Below are 16,020 nucleotides of genomic sequence, written 5' to 3' on the forward strand. Positions count from 1 at the left end.
TAAATTAAGAAAAATATTTTTTTTCAGGTAATAGCACCATCACATGAAATACATGGAGAACAGGAATAATGTGACAGAATTTGTTCTCCTGGGGCTTACAGAGAATCCAAACATGCAGAAAACGGTATTTGCTGGGTTTTTTGTCATCTACATTATCTGTATGGGGGGAAATGTTCTCATTGTGGTCACCATCACTGCCAGTCCATTGTTGAGGTCCCCTATGTACTTTTTTCTGGCCTATCTTTCCTTTATTGATGCCTGCTATTCGTCTGTCAGTACTCCAAAACTTATCACAGATTCATTCCACGAAAAGAAGACCATCATGTTCAGTGGATGTATGACCCAAGTCTTTGGGGAACATTTCTTTGGAGGTGCTGAAGTCATCTTGCTAACTGTGATGGCTTATGACCGCTATGTGGCCATCTGCAAGCCCTTGCACTACACAACCATCATGAACCGACGGGTGTGTGGGCTCCTAGTAGGGGTGTCATGGATAGGTGGCTTTCTTCATGCAACCATACAGATACTGTTCATCTTCAAATTACCTTTCTGTGGACCTAACATCATAGATCACTTTATGTGTGATCTGAACCCTTTGCTCAATCTTGCCTGTACTGACACCCATACTCTTGGACTCTTTGTTGCTGCTAACAGTGGATTCATCTGTTTATTGAACTTCCTTCTCTTGCTGGTCTCCTATGTGGTCATCCTGCGCTCCCTAAGGTCTCACAGCTTGGAGGGAAGGCGGAAAGCCCTCTCCACCTGTGTTTCCCACATCACAGTGGTTGTCTTGTTCTTTGTCCCCTGCATATTTGTGTACATGAGACCTGCAGCTACTTTACCTATTGATAAAGCAGTGGCTATATTCTACACTATGATAACTCCTGTACTGAATCCCTTAATCTACACCTTGAGAAATGCCCAAATGAAAAATGCCATTAGGAAATTGTGTAGTAGGAATGCCACTTCAGTTGACAAATAAGTGTTCCTGGAGCCCAGAACTAATTCAGTTGAGGCAAGGGTCAAAATAACATTTTGGATAATTTCCTTATGACATAACTTTTAGGTAAAAAAAAATAGCCATAGGATTCATAGATTCTGTGCTAAGGGAAGCAGAAAAAAGAAAAGAGAAAATCTAGTTCAAGACCACTTTTTGCATATTTAGATAATTCTATATAATTGGGACATAGTTTTACTAGTTTCATCAATATATATGAATTCATAGACTTTTCATCTAATAAAAAGTAAAGAAGCACTAATATATATATTGGTACTGAGTAGCAATCTACTTTATAATCCAAAGAAACAGTCACTAATATTAGTCCCATTTTATAGATGAGGAAACTAATAGAAAGGAGAAGCATCAAAATAGATATATTGAAGAGCCAGTAGACAGATCATAACTGATTACCCAGAACATGCCCTTCCCTATATCCTCTGCTAGGAAATACTACTAAAAAGAACAACAAATTATAGCAGCTATCATTGTAAGAATTTCACTTCACTTTAGACATCTAATGAGTGCTACAGTTCTACTTGAGTTTTAGAATGATTGACTGATTGTTAATAAAAGAACATGTTCACCAAAACTTGTCTCCACTGCTTCTTGTCCATAAACGCTGTCACCTCACTATCCTGACAAAGTGAGCTGCGCAGGACAAGCCCAGAACTGAAATAGGACTGCTAATTACCCTGAAAATAATCGGATCCCAGAGTGATAAGATTCTTTTAAAAGATTTATTTATTTATTTGAAAGTCAGAGAGTTACACAGAGAAGGAGAGCCAGAGAGAGAGGTCTTCCATCCACTTGTTCACTTCCCAATTGGCTGCAATGGCCAGACCTGCACTGATCCGAAGCCAGGAGCCAGGAGCTTCCTCAAGGTCTCCCATGTGGGTGCAGGGTCCCAAGGACTTGAGCCATCTTCCACTGCTTTCCCAGGCCATAGCAGAGAACTGGATCAGAAGTGGAGCAGCCAGGTCTCGAACCAGTGCCCATATGGGATGTCGGCACTGCAGGTGGTGGCTCAATCCGCTGCACAACAGCACCAAGCCCAGAATCATAGGATTCTAAAGGCAGTTTTCAAACTCTAAAGACACTGTAGGTATAGTTACTATAATAGCACAAAGCAGAAATCAAAATAATGTGATTGAAGTATATCCCATTATTTAATATGTGATACTAACCTCATTGAATAATATTTAAGTACTGATTTTTGTATCATTGCTTTTAAATTATTGAGTATCAAGGAGATTCTACTTTGTCAGGGAAATGTTAATATGGTTTAGTTGTACACAGGATAGATTTATCATAATAAGTAGAATTATGACCTTGATGTTGTCTTTATTTGGAGAGTCAGTAATTTTTTTTTGACAGGCAGAGTTAGACAGTGAGAGAGAGAGACAGAGAGAAAGGTCTTCCTTTCCCATTGGTTCACCCCCAAAATGGCCACCATGGCCAGCTGTGCTGATCCAAAGCCCCGAGCCAGGTGCTTCCTTCTGGTCTCCCATGAGAGTGCAGGGTCCAAGCATTTGGGCCATCCTCCACTGCCTTCCCGGGCCACAGCAGAGAGCTGGACTGGAAGAGGAGCAACCGGGACAGAATCTGGTGCCCTGACCAGGACTAGAACCCAGGGTGCCGGGCCACAGGCAGAGGATTAGCCAAGTTAGCCACGGCACCGGCCAGAGTCAGTATTTAATTTAAGGTTTGGGAAGATTCATGTGGGTGCAGGTGAATGCTTGTGATGATTAATTCCATATCAGTGTGACCTAGCCATGGGTGCCTAGAATCTTGGCCACATGTTTTTTCTGAATGTGCCTATAGAAGTGATTCTGGATAATACTAACAGTTGAGCTGATGGACTGTGATAAACTGGTTGTTCTCCATAGTGAGAATAGGCCTCACCCTATCATTTCAATGCCTAAATATAACAGAGACTAAGTAAGAGAAAAGTCATTATTTCCCTGACTGCCTTTGAGCAGGAGCTGTTTGTCTTTGATTCAAATAGTAATGTCAGCAGTTCTACTGAAATTCTGTTATCAATGTCCTGATTCTCAAGCCTTCATCTTGGACTGGAGCTATGTCACCACAAGCTCTCCCAGGTCTCCAGCCAATTACAGACCATGGCACTTGTCATTCTCCATAATGTTGAGCTAATTCTGTATAATAAGCAAATCCCATATAATTTACTACAATAAATTAATCTTATTTATCAGGGTTCTGTGTTCATCACAGTTCTTCAGAAAAATGGAACCACTAGGAGATCTCTAAATATTTGCCTCCTATTGATTCCAGAGTGTTTCTATTGGTTCTGTTTCCTTTGAGGACCCTGATAACTAGAGGGCTCGGTGAACATTATAGCCATTCCTGAAACAAGAAAATAAAATCAATTACCAAGATGTCTTAAATTAATTATGGTCCCCTGGGTCCCAAAACCAATTTTGAGCCTAGAAATGCAGCCTTCTCTCTCCTATCATTTCACTAGAACCCATATGTATACCCATAGTGTGTCAAGGAGAGGTATTACCCTTGTGATTAGCTCTGCCAAAAAAATCCTCACAGTCCCTTTTTCAACTCTTTCAATTCTTATGATGTAGAAACATGAGTTTATTAAAATGCTGACTCATCTGTCTACTCTGTCTTCCAGAAAAGAGCAATTAATTCTAGGAGTCTGGCAAAATCTCAACCAGAGCCCTTTGGCTTATTCTTACTATCTTTCTAGTCAATAGATGACATTTTTGACAGGGACCAGAACTCATCCACAGGAGAGTAGTAATAATCAGGCTGCAATCAAATCTGTAGTCTATATTTCTGTTTCATTTTTTGACAGATGTTCATTGAACATCTCAAATAAACCATGCACAGTGTTGTTAATAGGAATCATGGCACTGAGCACTATATCAGATCCTGCATCAAACACTGCCTGAGAGACCCTTTGTGCTATGTATTCCTATTAATCCTATTTTATAGATGGAGAAAATGAATGAGTAGTAGCCAAACATGTCTCAATCTACCAAGAGCGTCTTTGACTTCATAACGCAAGAAATCAGCTATTCTTAAAAAAAAAAAAACCTTGGAATACTACAAAAAAAAAAAAAAGATAAGCCTACTGTATGGCTATGTAATGACAACATGGTTCAAGCTGTATAGGAGAGAGCTCAGAGATTTTCATAAGGAAGTGACTGTTCACATAGAAACACTATTCAAGGCCTAAATCAGATAAGTAATTGAGGGTTTGGGAATACTAACAAGTTTGGTGACTGAGTGGACTATGCCATTTGGTTCACAGTGATCAAGGTATGTGTACATGTATCTGTAAACCCACCAGGAACATTTGCAGTCCTGTCCTTTTTTTATGAGCTAAATACAGTCAGTTGCACTTTTCTAAAAGGTGCTTCAAGTGTATTAAAGACTGTCATTGTAACTATGCATTAGCCAGAAACTACTAGCACAGAACAGTTAAAATTCCTTAAGCTAGAGAAAAATAACAGCTATAGCTTATTCATCTACATATGAAAAAGACAGCTTAATAACTAATACACAGATACTGGATGAACACAGACTCAGCCTCTACACATCTAAACTGCATAATGAACGTTTTACTACCCTGAAATAAGCTATATATACTCTCTGAGCCTCAGTTTTTCTCTTCTCCAAAATATGACTAATTGTATATCATGGATTTGAGAAGTAAATAGACCCACAGAAAGAAACCAAAATGGAAACTATTACATTGTATTAATCTGTACTATCTCAAATTTGAGATGAAATTTCCAGAGAATTTGAAAATTTGCCATCAAGTAACTAAAAAATCTACTTTCTCAGACATTCTTTTTGAATTATTTTCCACCAGAAAAGCAAAACAGAACAACTAAGTTGGTCACTCTCTCTCTGGAGTTGTTTTCCCCACAGGCATCCAGTGCTGAACCATGTAGCTTCTTTATACTGCAGTGCATTCTTTGGGCTCTGGAAATGCTGCTGGTGGCTCTTCACAGCTAGATAGTTAGGTACTTTCTACTTGTTATTATTATTGACAAACTGCTATAAAGAATCTGGTGTAATCCCTAGGTATATCGGCATTAGTTTTCAATTTTCATTAGTTAAATCTAATAATCATATGGTACCTTTATGTTCAAGAGTACAAAGAATGTGAAACAATTATTAACATTTATTAGATTAACAATCTAATTAAATATATGCACTTACAAAAACAATATTAAATCTCATTGGTTCATCTCCTTTATCTCACATGGAATTCTCAAATTTTCTTTCTTTTCTTGAGAATTAACTGGATATGGACTGTTATCTCATTGTGCATTTGATTTGCAAATACAAGATTAATAATGATTATCACATCATGTGTTTATTCACCATGTTTTTCTTTCCTTTGAAGATTGCTCATGTCTTTTCCAATTTTCCATTGAATTGCTTTTTTTCTTTTTAATTGGGATTTTTTTTCTATTGTAACTTTTAATTTAGAAATATTTCTTTCTCTTTTAATTTTCTAATGTAATCCAAACAATAATCATTTGTTGTTTCTATGACCTCTAAGTGTTAACTAGTTTATAATTCATCATTTTATTTTAAGAATCTTATTAGGGACAGTACTGTGGCATAGTAGGCTAAACCTCTGCCTGTGGCATCAGCATCAATATGAGCTCTGATTTGTGTCCAGGTTGCTCCTCTTCTGATCCAGCTCTCTGCTAATAGCCTGAGAAAGCAGTGGAGGATGGCCCAAGTGCTTGAGTCCCTGCACCGCCATGGGATACCTGAAAGAAGCTCCTGGCTCCTGGATTCAGATCAACCCAGCTATGGCTACTGGGGCCATTTGGGGAGTGAAACTACAGGTGGAAGACCTTTCTCCCTGTCTCTCCTACAGGTTAGGAGAGAATGGAGAGGCAGAGTCCAAGTATTGAAAAAAAAACTGTCCTGTCAACACATAATACTGTACCATTTAAGGCTATCATTTATTTATTTTTTTTTTATTTTATTTTATTTTATTTTATTTTTTTTTAAACTTTTATTTAATGAATATAAATTTCCAAAGTACGACTTATGGATTACAATGGCTTTCCCCCCATACCGTCCCTCCCACCCACAACCCTCCCCTTTCCCACTCCCCCTCCCCTTCCATTCACATCAAGATACATTTTCGATTATCTTAATATACAGAAGATCAGCTTAGTATACATTAAGTATGGATTTCAACAGTTTGCTCCCACACAGAAACATAAAGTGAAAAATAATAGATGATTTTTTAAAATGATGATGAAATCAGAGCAGACCTATTGTCATGTTTAATCCCAGTGAGAGTCAAGTTGGGAATTGATAATTTCTTTTTTTTTTTTTTTTTTTTTTTTTTTTTTTTTTTTTTTTTTTTTACAGAGGATCAGTTTAGTATGCATTAAGTAAGGATTTCAACAGTTTGCACCCCCATAGAAACACAAAGTGAAATATATTGTTTGAGTACTCGTTATAGCATTAAATCTCAATGTACAGCACATTAAGGATAGAGATCCTACATGAGGAGTAAGTGCACAGTGACTCCTGTTGTTGACTTTACCAATTGACACTCCTGTCTATGGCATCAGTAATCTCCCTATGCTCCAGTCATGAGTTTCCAAGGCTATGGAAGCCCTCTGAGTTCTCCGATTCTTATCTTGTTTAGACAAGCTCAGTCAAAGTGGAGGTTCTCTCCTCCCTTCAGAGAAAGGTACCTCCTTCTTTGATGGCCTGTTCTTTCCACTGGGATCTCACTCGCAGAGATCTTTTGCCAGAGTGTCTTGGCTTTCCATGCCTGAAATACTCTCATGAACTTTTCAGCCAGCTCCGAATGCCTTTAGGGCTGATTCTGAGGCCAGAGTGCTATTTAGGACATCTGCCATTCTATGAGTCTGCTGAGATTCTCACTTCCCATGTTGGATCACTCTCCCCTTTATTTACTCCATCAGTTAGCGTTAGCAGGTACTAGACTTGTCTATGTGCTCCCTTTGACTCCCAGTCCCTTCACCATGACCAACTGTGAACTGAAACTGATCACCTGGAACAGTGAGATGGCATTGGTACATGCCACCTCGATGGGATTGAATTGGAATCCCCTGGTATGCTTCCAACTCCACTACTTGGGGCAAGTCAGCCTGAGCATGTCCCAAATTATACATCTCTTCCCTCTCCCATTCCCACCGCCATGTTCAACAGGGATCACATTTCAGTTAATTTTCAACACTTAAGAATAACTGTGCATCAATTACAGATCTAAACCAGTCATATTAAGTAGAACAGACAAAAAAAACTACTAAGAGGGATAATGTATTTAGTTGTTCATTAACAGTCAGGGCTATGCTGATCAAGCCACCATTTCCCATAGTGTCCACCTCACTCCAACAGGTTTCCCTCTTGGTGTTCAGTCAGTCGTCACCGATCAGGGAGAACATATGGTATTTGTCCCTTTGGGACTGGCTTATTTCACTCAGCATGATGTGTTCCAGATTCCTCCATTTTGTTGCAAATGACTGGATTTCGTTGTTTCTTACTGCGGTATAGTATTCTAAAGAGTACATATCCCATAATTTCTTTATCCAGTCTATCGTTGATGGGCATTTAGGTTGGTTCCAGGTCTTAGCTATTGTGAATTGAGCTGCAATAAACATTAGGGTGCAGACCTCTTTTTTGTTTGCCAATTTAAATTCCTTTGGGTAAATTCCAAGGAGTGGGATGGCTGGGTCGAACGGTAGGGCTATCTTCAGGTTTCTGAGGAATCTCCAGACTGACTTCCATAGTGGCTTGACCAGTTTGCATTCCCACCAACAGTGGGTTAGTGTCCCTTTTTCCCCACATCCTCGCCAGCATCTGTTGTTGGTAGATTTCTGCATGTGAGCCATTCTAACCGGGGTGAGGTGAAACCTCATTGTGGTTTTGATTTGCATTTCCCTGATTGCTAATGACCTTGAACATTTTTTCATGTGCCTGTTGGCCATTTGGATTTCCTCTTTTGAAAAATGTCTATTGAGGTCCTTGGCCCATCTCTTAAGTGGGTTGTTGGTTTTGTTTTTGTGGAGTTTCTTGATCTCTTTGTAGATTCTGGTTATTAACCCTTTGTCTGTTGCATAGTTTGCAAATATTTTTTCCCATTCTGTCAGTTGTCTTTTCACTCTCCTCACTGTTTCTTTTGCAGTACAGAAACTTCTCAATTTGATGCAATCCCAATAGTTGATTTTGGCTTTGACTGCCTGTGCCTCCCGGGTATTTTCCAGAAATTCTTTGCCTGTGCCAATATCTTGAAGGGTTTCTCCAATGTTCTCTAGTAACTTGATGGTGTCAGGTCGTAGATTTAGGTCTTTAATCCATGTGGAGTGGATTTTTGTGTAAGGTGTAAGGTAGGGGTCTTGCTTCATGATTCTGCATGTGGAAATCCAATTTTCCCAGCACCATTTATTAAATAGACTGTCCTTGCTCCAGGAATTAGTTTTAGATCCTTGATCAAATATAAGTTGGCTGTAGATGTTTGGGTTGATTTCTGGTGTTTCAATTCTGTTCCATTGATCTATCCATCTGTTTCTGTACCAGTACCATGCTGTTTTAATTACAACTGCCCTGTAGTATGTCCTGAAATCTGGTATTGTGATGCCTCCCGCTTTGTTTTTATTGTACAAGATTGCTTTAGCTATTCGAGGTCTCTTGTGCCTCCATATAAATTTCAGCACCATTTTTTCCAGATCTGAGAAGAAGGTCTTCGGTATCTTGATTGGTATTGCATTGAATCTGTAAATTGCTTTTGGGAGAATGGACATTTTGATGATGTTGATTCTTCCAATCCATGAGCATGGAAGATTTTTCCATTTCTTGGTATCCTCTTCTATTTCTTTCTTTAAGGTTTTGTAATTTTCATCGTAGAGATCTTTAACGTCTTTGGTTAAGTTTATTCCAAGGTATTTGATTGTTTTTGTAGCTATTGTGAATGGGATTGATCTTAGAAGTTCTTCCTCAGCCATGGCATTGTCTGTGTATACAAAGGCTGTTGATTTTTGTGCATTGATTTTATACCCTGCTACTTTGCCAAACTCTTCTATGAGTTCCAATAGTCTCTTAGTAGAGTTCTTTGGGTCCTCTAAATAAAGAATCATGTCATCTGCAAAGAGGGATAGTTTGAGCTCTTCCTTCCCAATTTGTATCCCTTTAATTTCTTTTTCTTGCCTAATAGCTCTGGCTAGAACCTCCAGAACTATATTGAATAGCAGTGGTGAGAGTGGGCATCCCTGTCTGGTTCCAGATCTCAGTGGAAATGCTTCCAACTTTTCCCCATTCAATAGGATGTTGGCTGTGGGTTTTTCATAGATTGCTTTGATTGTATTGAGGAATGTTCCTTCCAAACCCAGTTTGCTTAGAGTTTTCATCATGAACGGGTGTTGTATTTTATCAAATGCTTTCTCGGCATCTATTGAGATAATCATATGTTTTTTCTTCTGCAGTCTATTAATGTGGTGTATCACATTGATTGTCTTGCGCACATTAAACCATCCCTGCATACCAGGGATGAATCCCACTTGGTCTGGGTGGATGATCTTTCTGATGTGTTGTTGCATTCTATTGGCGAGAATTTTATTGAGGATTTTTGCATCTATGTTCATCAGGGATATTGGTCTGTAATTCTCTTTCAGTGCTGCATCTTTTTCCGGCTTAGGAATTAAGGTGATGCTGGCTTCATAGAAAGAATTTGGGAGGACTCCCTCTTCTTCGATTGTTCTGAATAGTTTGAGAAGAATTGGAGTTAGTTCTTCTTTAAACGTCTGGTAGAATTCAGCAGTGAATCCATCTGGTCCTGGGCTTTTCTTTGTTGGGAGGGCCTTTATTACTGTTTCAATTTCTGTCTCAGTTATGGGTCTGTTTAGGTTTTCGATGTCTTCCTGGTTCAATTTAGGCAGGTTGCATGTGTCCAGGAATCTATCCATTTCTGATAGGTTTCCCTGTTTGCTGGCATACAAGTCCTTGTAGTAATTTCTGATGATTCTTTTTATTTCTGTGGTGTCTGTTGTTACATTTCCTTTTTCATCTCTGATTTTATTGATTTGGGTCTTTTCTCTTCTTGTTTTAGTTAGTTGGGCCAATGGGGTGTCAATTTTGTTTATTTTTTCAAAAAACCAGCTCTTCGTTTGACTGATTTTTTGTAATGTTTTTCTTGATTCAATCCTGTTGATTTCTTCTCTGATTTTAATTATTTCTCTTCTCCTACTAGATTTGGGTCTGATTTGCTGTAGGTTTTCTAGATCCTTGAGGTGAATGGAAAGCTCATCTATTTGGTGTCTTTCCAATTTCTTGATGTAGGCACCTATTGATATAAACTTTCCTCTTAACACTGCTTTTGCTGTGTCCCATAAGTTTTGGTATGTTGTGCTGTTATCCTCATTTACTTCCAGAAAGTTTTTGATTTCTCTTTTGATTTCTTCTATGACCCATTGTTGATTCAGGAGCATGTTGTTCAATCTCCATGTGTTTGTGTATGCTCTAGGGATTCCTGAGTTGGTAATTTCCAACTTCATTCCTTTATGGTCTGAGAAGCTGCATGGTATGATTCTAATTCTTTTGAATTTGCTGAGACTCGCTTTATGGCCTAGTATGTGGTCAATCCTAGAGAAGCTTCCATGTACTGCTGAGAAGAATGTAAAATCTTTAGCTGTAGGATTGAGAGTTCTGTATATATCTGTTAGATCCATTTGGGCTATAGTGTCGTTTAAATCTACTGTATCCTTGTTGATCTTCTGACCAGATGATCTGTCTATTTCTGAGAGTGGAGTATTGAAGTCCCCCAGTACTACTGTATTGGGGTCTAAGTCTCCCTTTAAGTCCGTTAATAAATCTTTTAGATAAACTGGTGCCCTGTAGTTAGGTGCATATACATTGATAATTGTTATATCTTCCTGTTGAATTGATCCCTTAATCATGATATAGTGTCCCTCTTTGTCTCTCTTAACAGTTTTTGTGGTAAAGTTTATGTTGTCCGATATTAAGATGGCTACGCCCGCTCTTTTTTCATTTCTGTTGGCATGGTATATCTTTTTCCAGCCTTTCACTTTCAGTCTGTATGGATCTTTGTTGGAAAGATGTGTTTCTTGTAAGCAGCAAATAGATGGGTTTTGTTCCTTAACCCAATCAGCCAATCGGTGTCTTTTAACTGGACAGTTCAGGCCATTCACGTTCAAAGTGACTAATGATAAGTGGTAACTTTGCCCTGCCATTTGCCAAAGATAAGTTCTAATATATGCTTTGAATTCCCTGTGATCTTTTGCTGTGAGGTTTCCTTCCTTGGTTTCCTTCCTTTACCTTCTTTCATATTGATGACCGTGTTTCTGTGTTTCTGTGTGTAACACATCTTTAAGCATCTTTTGCAGGGCTGGACGAGTGGCAACAAATTCTTTCAATTTCTGTTTGCAATGAAAAGTCTTTATTTCACCTTCATTCACAAATGATAGCTTTGCAGGATATAATATTCTGGGCTGGCAGTTGTTCTCTCTTAGTACCTGGGCTATATCTCGCCATTCCCTCCTAGCTTTTAGAGTTTCTGATGAGAAGTCAGCTGTGAGTCTGATTGGAGATCCTCTGAGAGTAATCTGACGTTTCTCTCTTGCACATTTTAGGATCTTTTCTTTATGTTTCACTGTGGAGAGTTTAATTACAACGTGTCGTGGTGAGGATCTCTTTTGGTCGTGTTTATTAGGGGTTCTGTGGGCCTCCTGTACTAGGATTTCTCTGTCCTTCTCCAAACCTGGGAAATTTTCTGCTAATATCTCACTAAAAAGGCCTTCTAATCCTTTTTCCCTCTCCATGCCTTCAGGAACTCCTAGAACCCGAATGTTGGGTTTTTTAATAGCATCCTGAAGATTCCCGACAATATGTTTCAGATTTCTAATTTCCTCTTCTTTTCTTTGGTCTGACTGTATCCTTTCCTGTTCTCTGTCTTCTAAGTCCGATATTCTCTCTTCTGCTTCACCCATTCTGTTTGTAAGGCTCTCTATTGTGTTTTTCATTTGATCTATTGAATTCTTCACTTCAGTCACTATCACAGTTTCCTGTTGTACTAGTTGTTTCGTTTCATTTTGATTCCTCCTTAATATTTCATTTTCACAGGAGAGATTTTCTATCTTGTCCATTAAGGATTTGTGTAGTTCCAGAATTTGTTTTTGAGAACTTCTTAATGTTCTTATCAATTTTTTGAGATCTGCTTCTTGCATTTCTTCTATGTCATCATCTTCATAATCTTGAATTGGGGTGTCTTTTTCATTTGAGGGCGTCATGGTGACTTCCTTGTTTTTATTACCTCGGTTTTTGCGTTTGTTATTTGGCATATTGGAGATATTTGGTTTCTTCACTGTGGTGCTTTTTCGTGTTATACTATGACTCTAGATTAAGTGGACTATCTGTTTTTGATGGAGCCTTAGGGCTTGAGATGGGTGTGGCCTGAGAGCTCTGTTTGGTGTGCCAAAGGTGACACTCCCAGGTTAGGCGTGGTAAATCTCTCTCTCTCTCTCTTTTTTTTTTTTTTTTTGATTCAAAAGGGAAGTAATTCCGCACAGCTGAACGAAGTTGGAGGTAGTTAGCAGGCAAATGATATACCCACAGGAGCCAGAGATCGGAAGCTCTTTCCCAAGATCCCCACAGGGAATCTGTTCGGCCCTCAGAGTGGGCTCAAATTCTCCTTCAGCCTCCCACTGGGTTGCCAAAGTTACGGAATTGTAGCGTCTCTGGAGAGTGCTCACGTGAATTCCGTGAGTTCTCTCCCCCACCGTCTCTTTTTTCACAGTCTCAGTTCAGTAGCACCACAAATTTACTAGCTCCTAATCTCCTGTTAATTCGCCCCGCCCAGAGTCAGGTTTTTCTGCTAGGCTTAGGGCCGGTGCAGACCTGAGGTCGCTCTGCTTATGACGTATGTCCAAGATGGCGCCTGCTCTTTGTCTTGCTCGCCCTTGAGAGGTGAGCGGAGAGAGAGAAACCCGTGTCCGTACTAGTCACCCTTTTTTCTCTCTCTCTCTCTCTTCCAGTTAGCCTTGTGAACTTCCCCCCGCCCCGGGGGTCGTTCCCTCTAGTCTCCTCTCTCCGCTTGCCTGCCGGTGTCTCGGGCTATTGAGGTTCGGCTCACCTCGCGTTCCAGCGCTGGTGTGTTGAGTCTGCCGCTGATGTCCCGAACTGTGGGCTCCCACGCTCTCCACGCAGGTCCGCTGTGAGTCACGCGTTCCGGAAGAGTTTCTTGTGCTGTTTCCTCCCCTACTCTTCCTTGAACCTGCAGTATCTCCACTTTTATTAAACTATCTCTCCCCAGACTATCAGTGTGCTCCCTTCCTATTCCGCCATCTTGCCGGACTCCCCAAGGCTATCATTTATGACTGATGGTGAAATAAAGACTTTCCATAAGAAACAGGAATTCAAACTATCTGTCACCACTCATCCAGCCTTACAAAAGATGCTTAATGTTGTGCTACACACAAAAATGCAGAAAAATAGTTATCATTATGAAATAATGGAAAGGCAGAAAACCTCTCAGTAAAAGCACAAAAGAAATCCAAAGCAAACAATAAGAATATTTTCGGGAAAACGGCAGGGCCAAGTCATTACTTATCAATAGTAACCTTGAATGTAAATAGCATAATTCTCCAATTAAAAAATACAGACTGGATAAATGCATTTAAAAAAGCTAACTCCACCTATTTGCTGTACACAAGAAACACACCTCACCAACAAATAGACACATAGGCTGAAGTAAATGGAAAAATCCTCCATGCTCAAGGATTGGAAGAATCAATATCATCAAAATGTCCATTCTCCCAAAGCAATTTATAGATTCAATGCAATACCAATCAAGATACTGAAGACCGTCTTCTCAGATCTAGAAAAAAATGATGCTGAAATTCATATGGAGACACAGGAGACCTCGAATAGCTAAAGCAATCTTGCACAAAAAAAAACAAAGCGGGAGGCATCACAATACCAGATTTCAGGACATACTACAGGGCAGCTGTAATCAAAACAGCATGGTACTGGTACAGAAACAGATGGATAGACCAATGAAACAGAATTGAAACACCAGAAATCAATCCAAACATCTACAGCCAACTCATATTTGTTTAAGGATCCAAAACCAATCCCTGGAGTAAGGACAGTCTATTCAATAAATGGTGCTGGGAAAATTGGATTTCCATGTGCAGAAGCATGAAGCAAGAACCCTACCTTTCACCTTACACAAAAATTCACTCGACATGGATTAAAGACTTAAATCTACGACCTGACACCATCAAATTATAAGAGAGCATTGGAGAAACCATGTAAGATATAGTTACCGGCAATGACTTCTTGGAAAACACCCCAGAAGCACAGGCAGTCAAAGCCAAAATTAACATTTGGGATTGCATCAAATTGAGAAGTTTCTGTACTGCAAAAGAAACAGTCAGGAAAGTAAAGAGGCAACCAACAGAATGGGAAAAAATATTTGCAAACTATGCAACTGATAAAGGGTTGATAACCAGAATCTACAAAGAAATCAAGAAACTCCAAAACATCAAAACAAACAACCCACTTACGAGATGGGCCAAGGACCTCAATAGACATTTTTCAAAAGAGGAAATCCAAATGGCCAATAGACACATGAAAAAATGTTCAAGGTCACTAGCAATCAGGGAAATGCAAATCAAAACCACAATGAGGTTTCACCTCACGCCAGTTAGAATGGCTCCTACATTCAGAAATCTAGCAACAATAGATGCTGGAGAGGATGTGGGGAAGAAAGGAACACTAACCCACTATTGGTGGGAATGCAAACTGGTTAAGCCACTATGGAAGTCAATTTGGAGATTCCTGAATATAACCCTACCATTCAACCCAGCCATCCCACTCCTTGGAATTTAACCAAAGGAAATGAAATTGTCAAACAAACAAGCAGTCTGCACATTAATGTTTATTGCAGCTCAATTCACAATAGCTAAGACCTGGAACCAACCCAAATGCCCATCAACAGTAGACTGGATAAAGAAATTATGGGACATGTACTCTATAGAATACTATACAGCAGTCAAAAACAACGAAAACCAGTCATTTGCAACAAGATGGAGGAATTTGGAAAACATCATGCTGAGTGAATTAAGCCAGGCCCAAAAGGGACAAATATCATATGTTCTCCCTGATCGACGACAACTAACTGAGCACCAAAGGGGAAACTTATTGAAGTGAAATGGACACTATGAGAAACAGTGGCTTGATCAGCTCTTGTCCTGACGGTTGATGTACAATGTAATACTCTATCCATTTTAATATTTTTTTGTTCTAGTACCATTGGTTGAACTCTGTAATTAACACAAAATTATTCTTAGGTGTTTAAATTTTAACTGAAAAGTGATCCCTGTTAGGAATTTGGAAAACATTATGCTGAGTGAAATAAGCCAATCCCAAAGGGACAAATACCACTTGTTCTCCTTGATAGGTGACAACTAACTGAGCACCAAAAAGGAAACCTGTTAAAGTGAAATGAACACTAAGAGAAATGGTGACTTGATCAGCCCTCACCCTGACTGTTGATGAGTAAATTAATATGGTACCCCTCTTAGTATTTTTTTTGTTTGTTCTACTTAATACTTTTGGTTGAATACTGTAATCAATACACAATTCTTCTTAAGTGCTGAAACTTAACTGAAAAATGATCACTGTTAAATATAAGAGTGGGAATAAGAGAGGGAAGAGATGTGCAATTCGGGACATGCTCAAGCTGACTTACCTCAAACGGTAGAGTTAGAAACATACCAGGGGATTCCAATTCAATCCCATCGAGGTGGCATGTACCAATGCCATCTCACTAGTTCCAATGATCAATTTCTGTTCACAATTGATTGTAATGATAGGACTAAGAACCAAAGGGATCACATAAACAAGACTAGTGTCTGCAAATACTAGCTGATAGAATCAAAAAGGGAGAGAATGATCCAACATGGGAAGTGAGATACACAGCAGACCCATAGAATGGCAAATGTCCTAAACAGCACTCTGGC

At 39.3% G+C, this 16,020-nt stretch overlaps 1 protein-coding gene across 1 annotated transcript; it reads left to right on the plus strand.

The window, feature by feature from the left end:
- Nucleotides 1-52: 52 nt before the first annotated feature.
- Nucleotides 53-3,980, plus strand: LOC100358146 (olfactory receptor 4C46-like). The gene is made up of 2 exons (XM_070062209.1): nt 53-948; nt 3,968-3,980. The coding sequence occupies exons 1-2, from the start codon at nt 53-55 to the stop codon at nt 3,978-3,980; spliced, it is 909 nt and encodes a 302-aa protein (XP_069918310.1).
- The last annotated feature ends 12,040 nt before the right edge of the window (nt 3,981-16,020 follow it).

Source organism: Oryctolagus cuniculus, chromosome 1, assembly GCF_964237555.1.
Source record: "Oryctolagus cuniculus chromosome 1, mOryCun1.1, whole genome shotgun sequence".
Classification (NCBI taxonomy): domain Eukaryota; kingdom Metazoa; phylum Chordata; class Mammalia; order Lagomorpha; family Leporidae; genus Oryctolagus; species Oryctolagus cuniculus.